The following is a 12,144-nucleotide window of genomic DNA, read 5'->3' on the forward strand; positions in this document are numbered from 1 at the left end:
TACAGTACATAAGACCCAAATGGTCACCTGGTGGTTTGAAGAGAGTGGTAATGATGTTAGCCATATGCCAAGGCTTTCTCAATAACCACACATGATCCCAACTGAGCATCTATGGTACAATCGCTAACAGTGTCTGAAACATTTTCCACCGTCAGTATAAAGATGGAGGGTTGAGGTGACTCACTCACCATCATTATGTTAGTAATGATTAGCAATGACATTGCCCTCTAAGAGATGAGTGGATTAAAAAAAATGCTATAACCCCACACCTACCACACATAACCATATACAACCATTCCCAAACACACATTATACATACACAGACATGCACACATTGAACCACAGTAGCCATGGAGAGGCTTTATGCTGTTTTGCTGCTTTTTTTACCATACGATATCTTGTATGGTAAAATATATTTATGTCCTATTGTAATAAAAGGCACTTACACGCCTGTGGGTAGAGTAACCTTCACTGAGCGTGCTGTCCATCTCTTTTTCCTCGCTTGAGTGGAGGAGCAGTTTTACTGTACCGCCCTCCATTCACTTCTCTTACAGATTGTTTATCCTATGCCTCCATCTCTTAACTAGGTGGCTCTATGAGCATTGGGCCTATTAAAGTGCTGGAGATGGCAGAGCAGGTGCCCTGGTGAAATTTTACAGCTTATGAGGTGACAAAACTCTCTGCTGTGTCCTATGGTTTACTGCTCCCCAGCCGTATACAGGCCCGCTGGGCTTTTAAAACCCAATCTCGTCACCAGCACCACGTCCAGCGCTGGCACGGCTCTGACCCATCCCTCCCCTGGATCCATAATAAATATCCTCTTCTAGTCGGCCGGCCGAAAGGAGCTGCTCTCTGCTTTGCCTGCCATGGTTGGCTTTAAGTTTTAATGGTCGGAAGACAGCAGGTGTTTCAGCCTGTATCCGTGATGGAGGCAATTTGTGTTTTGGAGATGAGACCATAAAGGCACATTTCACTCAATTTGCTTTCTATTAAGACACAGGTGCTCACTTGACCTTATACTGATAGGATGCTGTGATTGATTTTTAGAAAAGATCACGTTATTGGTAATAGCTTCACGTTTAGGACTATAATCAATCCATGCCCAGTCGATAAGGCTGCAAATATGTAAGTTCACTGGGTAAAAATGTCTCCACCTAAAACAACAAAGAAGACAACTCTGACTGATAGAAGCTCTGCACACATGGGGATGAAAGATACAAGGGAGGAGAAAGGGGGGAGAGGTTTAGGCAACACACAGCATCTCATATTATCCCGTCCTGCATGTCGTCACTTCACTCCGGTCTTTATGGAAGGGGGGGGGGGGGGGGGGGTCGTCTTATCGTCTTATTTTGCGCACAATCAAGCGAGGTTGAGAGGAAAGTGAGAGCAGGAGGCTGACAGATCAACAAGCCGAGCTGTCACCTCAGACTGAAGGATAGCCGTCAGCATGCAGTGTGATGTGCACCTGGCATGATGAACGACAGGGAGGAGGACGGACAGGACGCGGGGCAGTTTGTCACCCGACCTCAAACCTAATCTCATGTCCCGTTTTGAGCTCTTTAACTCGACTGAACTGAATCAAGACCGGAAAAACAGAAGCATGGGGACCGATGGGGAGCTCAAAGAGACAACTTTACTACACCTGCAGGCACCGCACGGACTGTATTTTGGTATTCTGAGACGGGATGCGGCTTAATGAAGACAATACACTATTTCCACTTTTACTTTTGAACCAGTTGGATCTAGCTCTTTAAATGTATCCGGTAAGTTGAAATAATAATATAATATAAATAAATAATGTTTTATACTCTTCATCTTGGTAAATGTTAGTAATTTTGCTAATAACCGCCCCACAGCAATGTTTCAAATGTTTAGGCTATTCCTTCTACCAACAGATGTTCAGCTGATAGCATGTGAATCTGGAGCTTCGCTTCTGATTTATTTCATTATTAACTTCCCAGTCGTTAACTTATTAGTTCAGAGATTGCAGAATCATAAACTATACCCACTCGGGGAAAATTTACTTGCGCTGTTAAAGCATGGGGAACAGAATAAAACCGAATAAAACAAATCTAAGCCTACAAGCTCGTGCGCTCTGGAAAATATAGTTCACCGGCTAAACAAACAGTTCAATGCAAAAACAATATCCATGTTAAGTTAAGCATGATCAAGTTATAAAATCTTGTTTTCTTTAAAACAAGTGGAGAAAATGCCAACGGAGTGTGATACTTTCACTTGTTTGTTTTGTGTTAATATTATGAAATAAGACAGAATAATGCGGTTCACTCCACTAATGGCACGTGATTCAAGGAAATTCTTGAAAAGATTCGATTTGCAGTTTTTCATTTATTATTTTAAGAAAAACAACATTTTCTAAAAGCTTCATTACCAGACTAAATGCATGTTTCTGCAGTGTTGACACTGTTTCAGCACCGCGGACAGCGCCGTGCAGATCCGCCGCCTGGGGGCAGGAGTTACAAAGATTTAAGTCCCTTTGTCCCGTGACAAGCTTTACGACCAAGATTAGTCTCACCTTGGCCACATAGTTTACGACGAGCAATAGGCAGAGATGTAGTGGTAGGCTAAATAAAAAGGTGGGTAAACTAAAACCTACTGCAGGTGTACCGGCAATCATCGAGGAAAACAATAACCCATCTAAACAAAAATCAATTAAACTTTCAGAAAAGCATTATGCTTTATTCTAAAAATAGCTATAGGTCTACCACAAATGTAACGTTTGTGTCAGTTTAAAAGGGTGGGTAAACTCTATTTCGCAAATAAAAGGCTGGGTGAGGTTTGAGTGGTTTTACTCTCATCCGTGGTAATAACCAATATCACATTTGCTATTCCTGGAAGTTTAAACAAAGTAATGTCACAACTCTCAAACTGCAGCTGGGCGATTGGCTGAACCTCTGTTATTTGTCTTAGGAGTTTTGAAGTCAGACAAGAAGATGATGCTCAGTCCAGACCAGCCCGGGCCCGACCTGCCCTGGGGTCAGACGGACACAGAGACCCTGTTGGACTCTTTCAAGGTGGAGTGCGCGCCCATGCCGGCCGAGCCCGTGGATGGAGAGGGTAAGGCGCGCTCCCTGACCGTGCCCGCTCTTAGCAGGGAGGAGAAGAGGCGGCGGAGGCGCGCAACAGCCAAATACCGATCTGCCCACGCCACCAGGGAGCGAATCCGTGTGGAGGCCTTCAACGTGGCCTTTGCAGAGCTGAGGAAGCTACTTCCAACGCTCCCACCCGACAAGAAGTTGTCCAAGATAGAGATCCTGCGACTAGCGATTTGTTACATCTCCTACCTCAACCATGTGTTGGATGTATAGGCTGTGAGGACACGAACAGCCCTGCAGGGTTGACAGGCCGCCGTCAGCCACGAAGCTACGAAAAAACCCTATAATGATTTATAGAAGAATAAAATATCACAGCAAAACTATAGTTCCTATAGGACAATGATACCACAGGAGATAAAAAAAAATAAGATCACTATAAACTCATTATTGAGTACCACAGACACTACTTTTAACACATCACAGTGGGAACCTGTAGCCTGCTTTAGGACTACAGTTTACACTAGGCTTACTGTCACCAAATAAGAAAGACGAAGAAAGCAAATACCTGCTGTAGATTTTGAAAGCTGCTGTACAGGAGATTTGTGCATTGAAAACTTGCCACGCTTGACCTTAAATGTGCAGGCCTCGGCTTTTGTTCAGGCCTATAGGCTATTTGTAATAACTTTGTTTGCACCGATTTATAAATATTTATTTAGTTGTCTTAATTTAAGAATTTAAGAGGGGATGTTGTTGTTTTGTGCACTTTTATTGACTATAATTAAGCCCCGCAGGCCGAATTGCAATTGCAACTGGGAATTTGGGTTGCAGGTATTATGAGGTTGGAAATATACTGTTAAAACTAAAATCACTGTAAAAAAAAAAAAAAAAAAAAACATTTTATAGCTTACACTTTTTGCAGCAATGTTGAGGACTGTCAACTCATATTCCTAGCCCAGAGGGTCTACTTTGCGTTTTAAAGAAAATCAAAGTTACAGTTTATTTCAGCTTAGCCTAAAAATGTATGATTGTAGATTTTCTTTTAAAAAATGTCTTTGTCCTGGTCGTAGTTGAGGCTCTTATTTCAAATAAATATCTTGAATTTGTTGTTTTGTTTTAGGCTATATATCATGTTCCCTGTCCCCTTTATAAGCACCGTGGTTTGGGTGAGGAGAGGACAGCGACACAGCGGGCAGACAGACTCTTTCCCCCCATAGATGGGGCAGGTGTTGCTCCAGACGAACCGAGACAACCACATTACGGCCCATCCGTCTGCCACGTCTCCGGGGACACACACACACACACACACACACACACACACACCAGACAATGTGGACCTAAAGAAGAAACAACAGAGTCTGTCGAACAAAATAACACTCAAAACTAATGCCAGACATTCGCAGCAAAGCAGTAGATTTTTATTCAGGGTGAAGCAGCTATATAAATATTGATGCAAAATGGCCCACTACTGGCAGTCATAGTGGGCTAAATAGATTTTAGCACATTAGATATTAAAAAAAAAAGTTGCTGCAGATGGAGAATCCCTGAAACCCATAACATTTTCTAGTTGGTGTGGGAGGAAGAATATATTATCCTCAACCTGAGTGCCTCTTTCAACATAACTCCTTGTCCCTTTGCTTTTTCTCTCCATTGAGTTAGACGCTCCTATTACTCTTGTCTCTTTATGCGTGTCTCTGCGGTGTAATGTGGCCCAAGGGGTAGAGAGGGCATTGTCCCTGTCCACTCCAGCAGCAAGAGTGACAGGCCTTTGTCTGCACACTGAGAGAGAGAGAGAGAGAGAGAGAGAGAGAGAGAGAGAGAGAGAGAGAGAGAGAGAGAGAGAGAGTTATGGAGGGGGGTGTAACCACATTGTGATATAAAAGGGGGATGGGGAAAATGTTATAGCCTATACCTGTGATTATGATATTCTGTATAATTATAGCCCATGTAGGTCAAATATTAAAACTAGGCTACAACTGTAGGCCTATTTTCCAGTCAAGCTGTGCCACACACCAGGGGTCCACAACGATTTGAAATTAGATTTGATTCTTCTCCTTATGTTGAATATGCTGGAATGTGTTGAAACAGGTTTGGAGGTTACATTCTGGACATTTTCTCGCAAAATTTCATGCTTCGATATGTGATATTCTTCAATGTGGTGACTCGCCAAAGGCCATGTGCCGGTTTGGAAGGAGCAACACCGCCCTCTGTTGGCTGCCTGGCGGTGCCTGGTGGATGATTCATGGTTCATCATGGGGGAAAATGAAACAGTAAAAGGTTGAAATTCTAATTCTCTGATTTTTTTGAATATGTTTCTCCTGTTTGGTATATTTTTGATTTTTTTTCTTATCCTAGGCCACTGCAGATAGGCTAATCTGTTTTCAAGAGAATTTTGCACCTTTTGCCTGTGGCCTATATTATCCTGATATTTATAGAGGCCTTTCAAAAAAGCGCATGGGCCTTAAAGAGCAAATCAACTCCAAATCACATTGGGCAGAAAATCGTCGTTGCACTGCACTTGAAATTTTTCAAGCATGTTGCACTTCTGGCCACACCCCAATCAATGACGTCAAAGCAGGTGTTTTGCCTCTGACAGCTGATGCAAAACACCTGCTGTGACATCACTGATTGGTGTTTTCTGCCTTATGTGATTTAGTGTTGAGTTGCTCTTTAATTCTATTCGTGACAATGTGTGTGTGTGTGTGTGTGTGTGTGTGTGTGTGTGTGTGTGTGTGTGTGTGTGTGAGGGCGGAGTCACTCATACCAGGAACACTTACAAGCAGGGGTCATCAGTCCCGGTCCTCGAGGGTGTTTCCTGTGTCCTGCAGACTTTTGTTCCTCCCTGATAGTTAATGAGCCACACCTGTTTGTATCTACCTGACACCAGGTGTGGCTCATTAACTGCCACGGAGGAGCAAACACCTGCAGGACACCAGGATTGATGACCCCTGACTTACAGTGGTGTGGCTTAGCAACCACTTAGTTGAGCTCATTGGTTTTCAACCCTGGACGCAGAGTATTGCGGATTTTCTATCCTACCAGACAGCTAATTGCATTTAATTGCAGTCAATTTCATTCACCTGGCAGCCAGGTGTAAATCAGAACCCTGATTAGATGACTAGAATGAAAACCAGCAGGGCTCTGGGTCCTGAGGACTGGGATTTAAAACTACTGGTTTAGTTACTGTTCAAGAACTGTATCCCATGGTGGAAGAATAATATTATTAATATTAATTAATATAATTATTATTGTCAATAAAACCTAAGATTTATTTAATGTTTAGGCCTACGCTCTTCTTTTTTATACAATGGGTAGTGTCCCTACAGCATGGCAAAGTCCCTGCATCCACTATCATTTTCCACCAAAACTTCCAACGCCTCTTATACAGATTACATTTCTGGGGCCAATTACTGATGGCTGAGAAGATTTTATTATTTGGTAAATTACTGGTCACCAAGCTATCTTGCCCAGTTTGGGGTTGTGTGCCTAAATGCTCAAGATGTGATCTTTTTAAATATGGTTTCCAGATAGATTCTAGATTTTTTTTTTTTTTTTTTTTTGCATATGCTTTGCTCTTTATTATAAAGATAAAAACCACAAGATCAAATTTTAATCCACTTGGGAGAAGGTATGTCATACCTTGCCATACCCAGGTGACGCCCATGCTTAGCGGGTCTAAATTCACTGTAAAGCACGACCTCTCGTGGCTCGATGCCTAATTTCTTCTTTGTAACAAGTGCACTGATGCCTCTAGCGTGTAGCCTATATTCCTACCTCCATCCTGCCTCCCTCTCTGGTCCTAGTAACCACAATAGCAAGGCGCGTATGGAGGGGCTGCCTCTCCTAGCGGCGGTTCATCAGTTGGCTCTCCAGTAGGTGCGCCCCGCAGCAGCGCAGCGGCAGCACATCTCTCCACGCCGAGACGCAAGTGAAGGAATGGCACACTTTTGAAAAGGTAAGTAAACGATTTCGGATAGACCAGATATCTGTCCTTTTATATACGATGCGGAGTGTTCACCACACCGGCGTTTCCAATGACCAAAGCCCGAGACACAGCACGAGACAGGAATTATAGGCTGGTGAAGTTCAATGCTGCCGTCGTGAAAAAATGGTTTCCTTCTCACCAGACAGATGTAGCCTGTTTCTAGTCTGTATAAGCCCTCTTAACCTACATAGATTGGGCTATATTTTGTGTCGCCAACCCTTTCAATTTCACCTTTCATTTGACTAGTACAATACTAGATAATCGTTTGTAAATAAATACACCGAACCAACAGAATGCATGCGTGATTTGGGGTGATAGCTTATATATAGCTTATGGTGTTCAGGATGAGACTGAAACGAGATCTATTGTAACCGAAACTGTAGCTGTGTAATAGAGAAGTAACGTGTCTTGGTCTCTCAGCCTCAGCAGCCTGAAACCTAAATGGCGTTTCAGTTGAAGCTGGCCTCTGATGTGAACCCTACAGTATATACCCTATATACCTCCTGTGGGCTGACGGCGTGTTTCATGCTGCTCGCCATCATCAGCTGTCCTGCTGCTCACCTATTCTGACAGCACACTGTGCACAGCTGGGCGAGCTGTTAATATGGGCTTGACTGAGGCAACTTCACGTGCCTCCACTGGCTCTGCTAAACTCAGTCATTTCTACCTCAGTAGGCTCATACCCCTCTGAGACATGATGGTGCAGTGAAATTGTACAGCACCTACAGCCATTCATTATTGAATAGTGCTGATAGGTCCCATCCAGTGAGGTTTAGGGGTAGGCTACGCTCGGCTGGGAGCGGTGGACCTTTGAAATAGATGAGTCATCCCTTGAAAGATATCAATTCTTGCCCTGAATGCTCACTGCGGAGTAGCTGTGGCATTGATCTCGCCATTGTTCACCTTCCCTATTTTTAAAGCTTGTATTCAGGCTAAAGTTGCAGTGTAGTCTAGCTGTGATCTACCTTTCAGATACCTTTAGGCTATTCAGGGGCATTGGCATTCTGCAAAGCATGGATAGCAGAGACTGCAGAGTGCATTATGGAGGTACAGTAGTATATTTATTGACACAAAAGCACACAATACTGTTGTTAAACCAGGCATGTTGCCGTAACTCCGCTCTGAAGAATGTCTCCCAGACCCCTCCTCCCACCTGCACCACCTCTCCCTCTCTCTCTCTCTCCCTCCTTCAACTCTCCTTTTATTTCGTTCCACATGAGGGGATCAGGAGTGACGAAGTTTGCATTCCAGAGAACTGTGTCAGCTCTTAACTTTCTCCTTTTACTGTGTGTGTGTGTGTGTGTGTGTGTGTGTGTGTGTGTGTGTGTAGGTGTGTGTGTGTGTGTGTGTGTGTGTGTGTGTGCCAGCATATTGTAAGGGCAGCAGGGTGGGAGGGGCTGATATACTATCCTGTCACACAAAGGTCACAGGTTTGATCTCTGCCAATACCAGTTTCCATCCCTGACAAATATCTTTGTGTAAGGCTTTAAACCCCAGGCCCAGGGTGTCGCAGTGTTCTGACCCCACAGTATTACCATTTAAGATAAAATATACAGAAAACAAATTACTAAATGAATTACACTGTGTATCCTAGTGGTTAGACCCACTAAATTTTAAAAAGGCTTTTTTTGCAGAGGGTTCCATGTCTGCGTGTCATTGGCTTGGTCTGTGTGTTTTTGGTCAGTCAGTGTTACAATATTATGTTAATCAACAGCTGTTCCTCAGGGTTATCTGTAGTCCGTGGGGGGATTGGAGATTGCTATCACTATAAATAACACTGGCCGGCACTCTGTCACCCTTTATTTGATTTCAGAGAGCTTTTACCCAGCTTACTGGACTGTGTCACTGTGCGTGTGTGTGTGTGTGTGCGTGTGTGCATGTGTGTGCGCGCGCAAGCATATTTTGTCTTTAATTCCACTCAATTTGCCACTTTCAAAGTAAGTGCTTTGTGTTTGCGTTATGGTGAAATAATGTATATGGTAGGCCTGTATGTTGTAGATGGGAATTGGTGGGTTGTAGAGTGCTTTTAAACTGTCAAACAAGCAAACAAAGCAGACTGCCAGCTGCTGCATCTGGCACATTATGGCGCAATGCCACCAGGGCAGGGCACACCGAAAAGAAGGAAGGCAAGAGGGCTAATGAGTGTAAGGGAGGGAGGGCACAGATGCCATGGTAACCAGGCCTCGGTGTGTACTCTAGATGAGGTATGAGGTTGATCTGTGCCATACAGGGTGCCAGCGCTGTATGGCACTCTGTATGCGCGCACGGCGTACATGCACATCCAAATCCTCTGTTTCACGAGTAATAGATGATCTGGATCGGCAGGGAAAGGATTCCTGTGAATAAACTGACCTGTCAGTTGTTGTAGCTTCCCCCCATGGAGACCCACACCCTGCTGCTACTGTAGTACAATTTCTCAACGTTGTCTCTCTGGAACAAGACTAAAAACGATTCCCTAACAGCACACACATGCCTATACCTCTGAGTCTGACCTTGCATAATTAGCTCCCACTGTGCCACAGACTTCATCCACTAAGCAAACACATTAATGAGTGTTTGTTTTACATTAGTGTCACTTGCTGCTCTCGTGAATTTCTCCTCAGTGCAGCCAACCAGAACTGTCTGCAGAAATGCAATTATGCTTCGCCAGAGCCGATGTTTTCTGTGCGGTGTACTGTACTACTCAGTTTTTGGACGGACAGACGTAGGCGAGGCAGGCAGCCGCTCGCTCACATCCGCTATTATTCCATGCTTTATTCATGTTTATCCCTTGGTTTGTAATTGATAGTTTTTCTTACCCCGTGGCTGTGATTTTCCACATGGCCTGTTTCTCTGTGCCTCTTCATGCTCGTCTCGTGGATGAGTGACTTCTCAGAGGGATCGGCCTGGCCCACATACCACCGCCACACGTTCAGAGATCAGCGCTCTGGGGGTTAACAGCTTTTATTCAAACCATAGGCTTATTCATTTAACCATAAGGATGCTCAGTGTGATGAGAGGCCATTGTTTGCTCTTTGTGCCCTCTCTCCTTGCTACCCCCACCCTCTCTTTCTCTCTCACACACACACATACGAGTGTATCGCACAAATTTACTCTCAGCAGGGGTGATTGATTATTGCTGCTAGAAGGGGCCTCCTGCCTCCAGTGTTACCAAGGCAACAGTGGACGCTCCAGATGTGGGTTAGAGATGAGAGATGACTCTTCTCCGTCTAACTCCGGCTGGTGTTAAAATTTGATGCCCTGACATCAGCTTTGATGCTCTGAGTGGTGTGTTCCAGTTATGTTCAAGTCCATTATTTATTGAAGTCCTGCATAGATATTGCTCAGCCTTGTTCGACGTTATGTTCCCTGCTTGTAAATAACATACGTCGCGGCTCAGTGGAGGCAGATGGTATATACTCTCAGAAGAAAAGGTACAGCATTGAGTCTTTTGTCATAGAGGCTCCTTTTACACCTGTTTTGAGTGGATTAGTGTGTCTGAAAGAGCATCCCACCTCCAGCTTTTGTCTGGCACATGAGAAATCCTATAGACAGATAGTGGTAATGTTATTACATAATTCATAATATAGTATAGTATCATATCTGAATACATTCTGTAACAGTCCTAATGGCAAATCTGTGGTTTCTCATATACAATAGCCACATTTCCCATGATGGGTATTTCTAATGGAAGGAAAGACGAGCGCTCAAACCCCCCCATGTCATCCTAATGCAAATCAGCCACATTTCAATGTTTTCCAGTAACCGCAGCTTTCAGAGCATCATCACCATGCTGCTATGTCGATTTGCATCCTAATATGCTGAATAGGCTATTTTGGTGTTTTATATGCCCCATCGGTTAGAGAGATAATTAATAGCCTCTAAACAGGGCCTGAGAATGCACAATATTTGCATAATCCTGGTTAGTAAAATGAGACTCGGCCAGGGATGGTGATTGGCAGGTGGTTGTCAGGACAACTGCTGGGGGACAGACAGAGAGTAGATTGAGGTCTAAATGAATGGTCACGCATGGTGGGACGCTAAGACATCCTCATGGAGCACACAGCTCACATTAGGGCCCAGGAAGGGAGTCTGGCAGATTCAATCTGAACCCATTACCACTAAAATGAGAATGACACGATGGAGAGTCAGTTCAAAATGAGTCCATTTTGAAGAAAAAAATCATTCCCCTCAGTCCATTATCTAGTATCACAAAAAATAAAGGATTGAATCTGTAAAGGAGTCATCTTTTTGTTAACCAAGGACATAAATTGCTTAATATTGTTTAAAAAGCCACACAACCACAATTAGTTTTAATTGTGTGTTATCAATCATTTTGGAAGACTAGGTATCACTTTTTTATAGCCACTTTTTTAATATGCGCAATATTTCATTTTGAAACCTAATTCTTCAATATTGTATCTTCCAGTATCTTCAATATTTGAAACTGTGCTGCTCTCTGACGTCCATTATTCTCTATTTTGCTTCCCAACATGTGTGCCTTTTTGATACGTGGCATAGAATAAAGCTGCCTGGTCCATAATTTAATGATAGATAATCTTATGCATCTACCTGCCTTTCAAATCCTCTTATAGGCCTGCCTGCTAGCCAAGAGAGGAATTGTGTAGAGAGGCATAGCATGCCACTAGTCCTCTGTCATAATGTAATGGATCATAGCTCTAATACTCTGATCACTGGTTGTCATTCTTCCCCCCATGGAAATGCATTGAACGCTCAGTATCAGCAAATGCCTGTACAGCTTAGTACTGTACAGCCAAATATAGGCTAGAGTCTGCATGAGCAACACCAGGCCGGAAGTACATCTACTGCATTATTTGTTAGTTGTAGCTTGCTCTAATGCAAAGCTTCGATGGGAACCTGTCTGTCTCTCTCCCTATCTCTCACTCTTTCACTCTCTCTCCTCTCTCTCTCTCTCTCAGGTCAATGTGGCCACTACAGCAGCTCTCCTGGGTAGTTGTCAGTCGTCGCAGATTCCTGAGGTCTTCTGCAGGCCAGTCTCTATAGCAACCCCTCCCTCTTCCTGAGTGCCGTTGCCAACTTGCCCTCTCTGCCACACGCCGAAAATCTCCTCATTTCCCCGGCCAATCGCTGGGCCCGAACTGCGTTGGG

The 12,144-nt window shown here is 43.9% G+C and overlaps 1 protein-coding gene across 1 annotated transcript; it reads left to right on the forward strand.

Annotated features, from left to right (window-relative positions):
• Positions 1 to 1,674: 1,674 nt before the first annotated feature.
• nhlh2 (nescient helix loop helix 2) lies at positions 1,675 to 3,326 on the forward strand. Its single transcript, XM_071927096.2, has 2 exons — positions 1,675 to 1,763; positions 2,929 to 3,326. The coding sequence occupies exon 2, from the start codon at positions 2,952 to 2,954 to the stop codon at positions 3,324 to 3,326; it is 375 nt and encodes a 124-aa protein (XP_071783197.1). The 5' UTR covers positions 1,675 to 1,763; positions 2,929 to 2,951.
• The last annotated feature ends 8,818 nt before the right edge of the window (positions 3,327 to 12,144 follow it).

The sequence above is a fragment of the Centroberyx gerrardi genome, chromosome 10 (genome assembly GCF_048128805.1).
Source record: "Centroberyx gerrardi isolate f3 chromosome 10, fCenGer3.hap1.cur.20231027, whole genome shotgun sequence".
NCBI classification, from domain to species: domain Eukaryota; kingdom Metazoa; phylum Chordata; class Actinopteri; order Beryciformes; family Berycidae; genus Centroberyx; species Centroberyx gerrardi.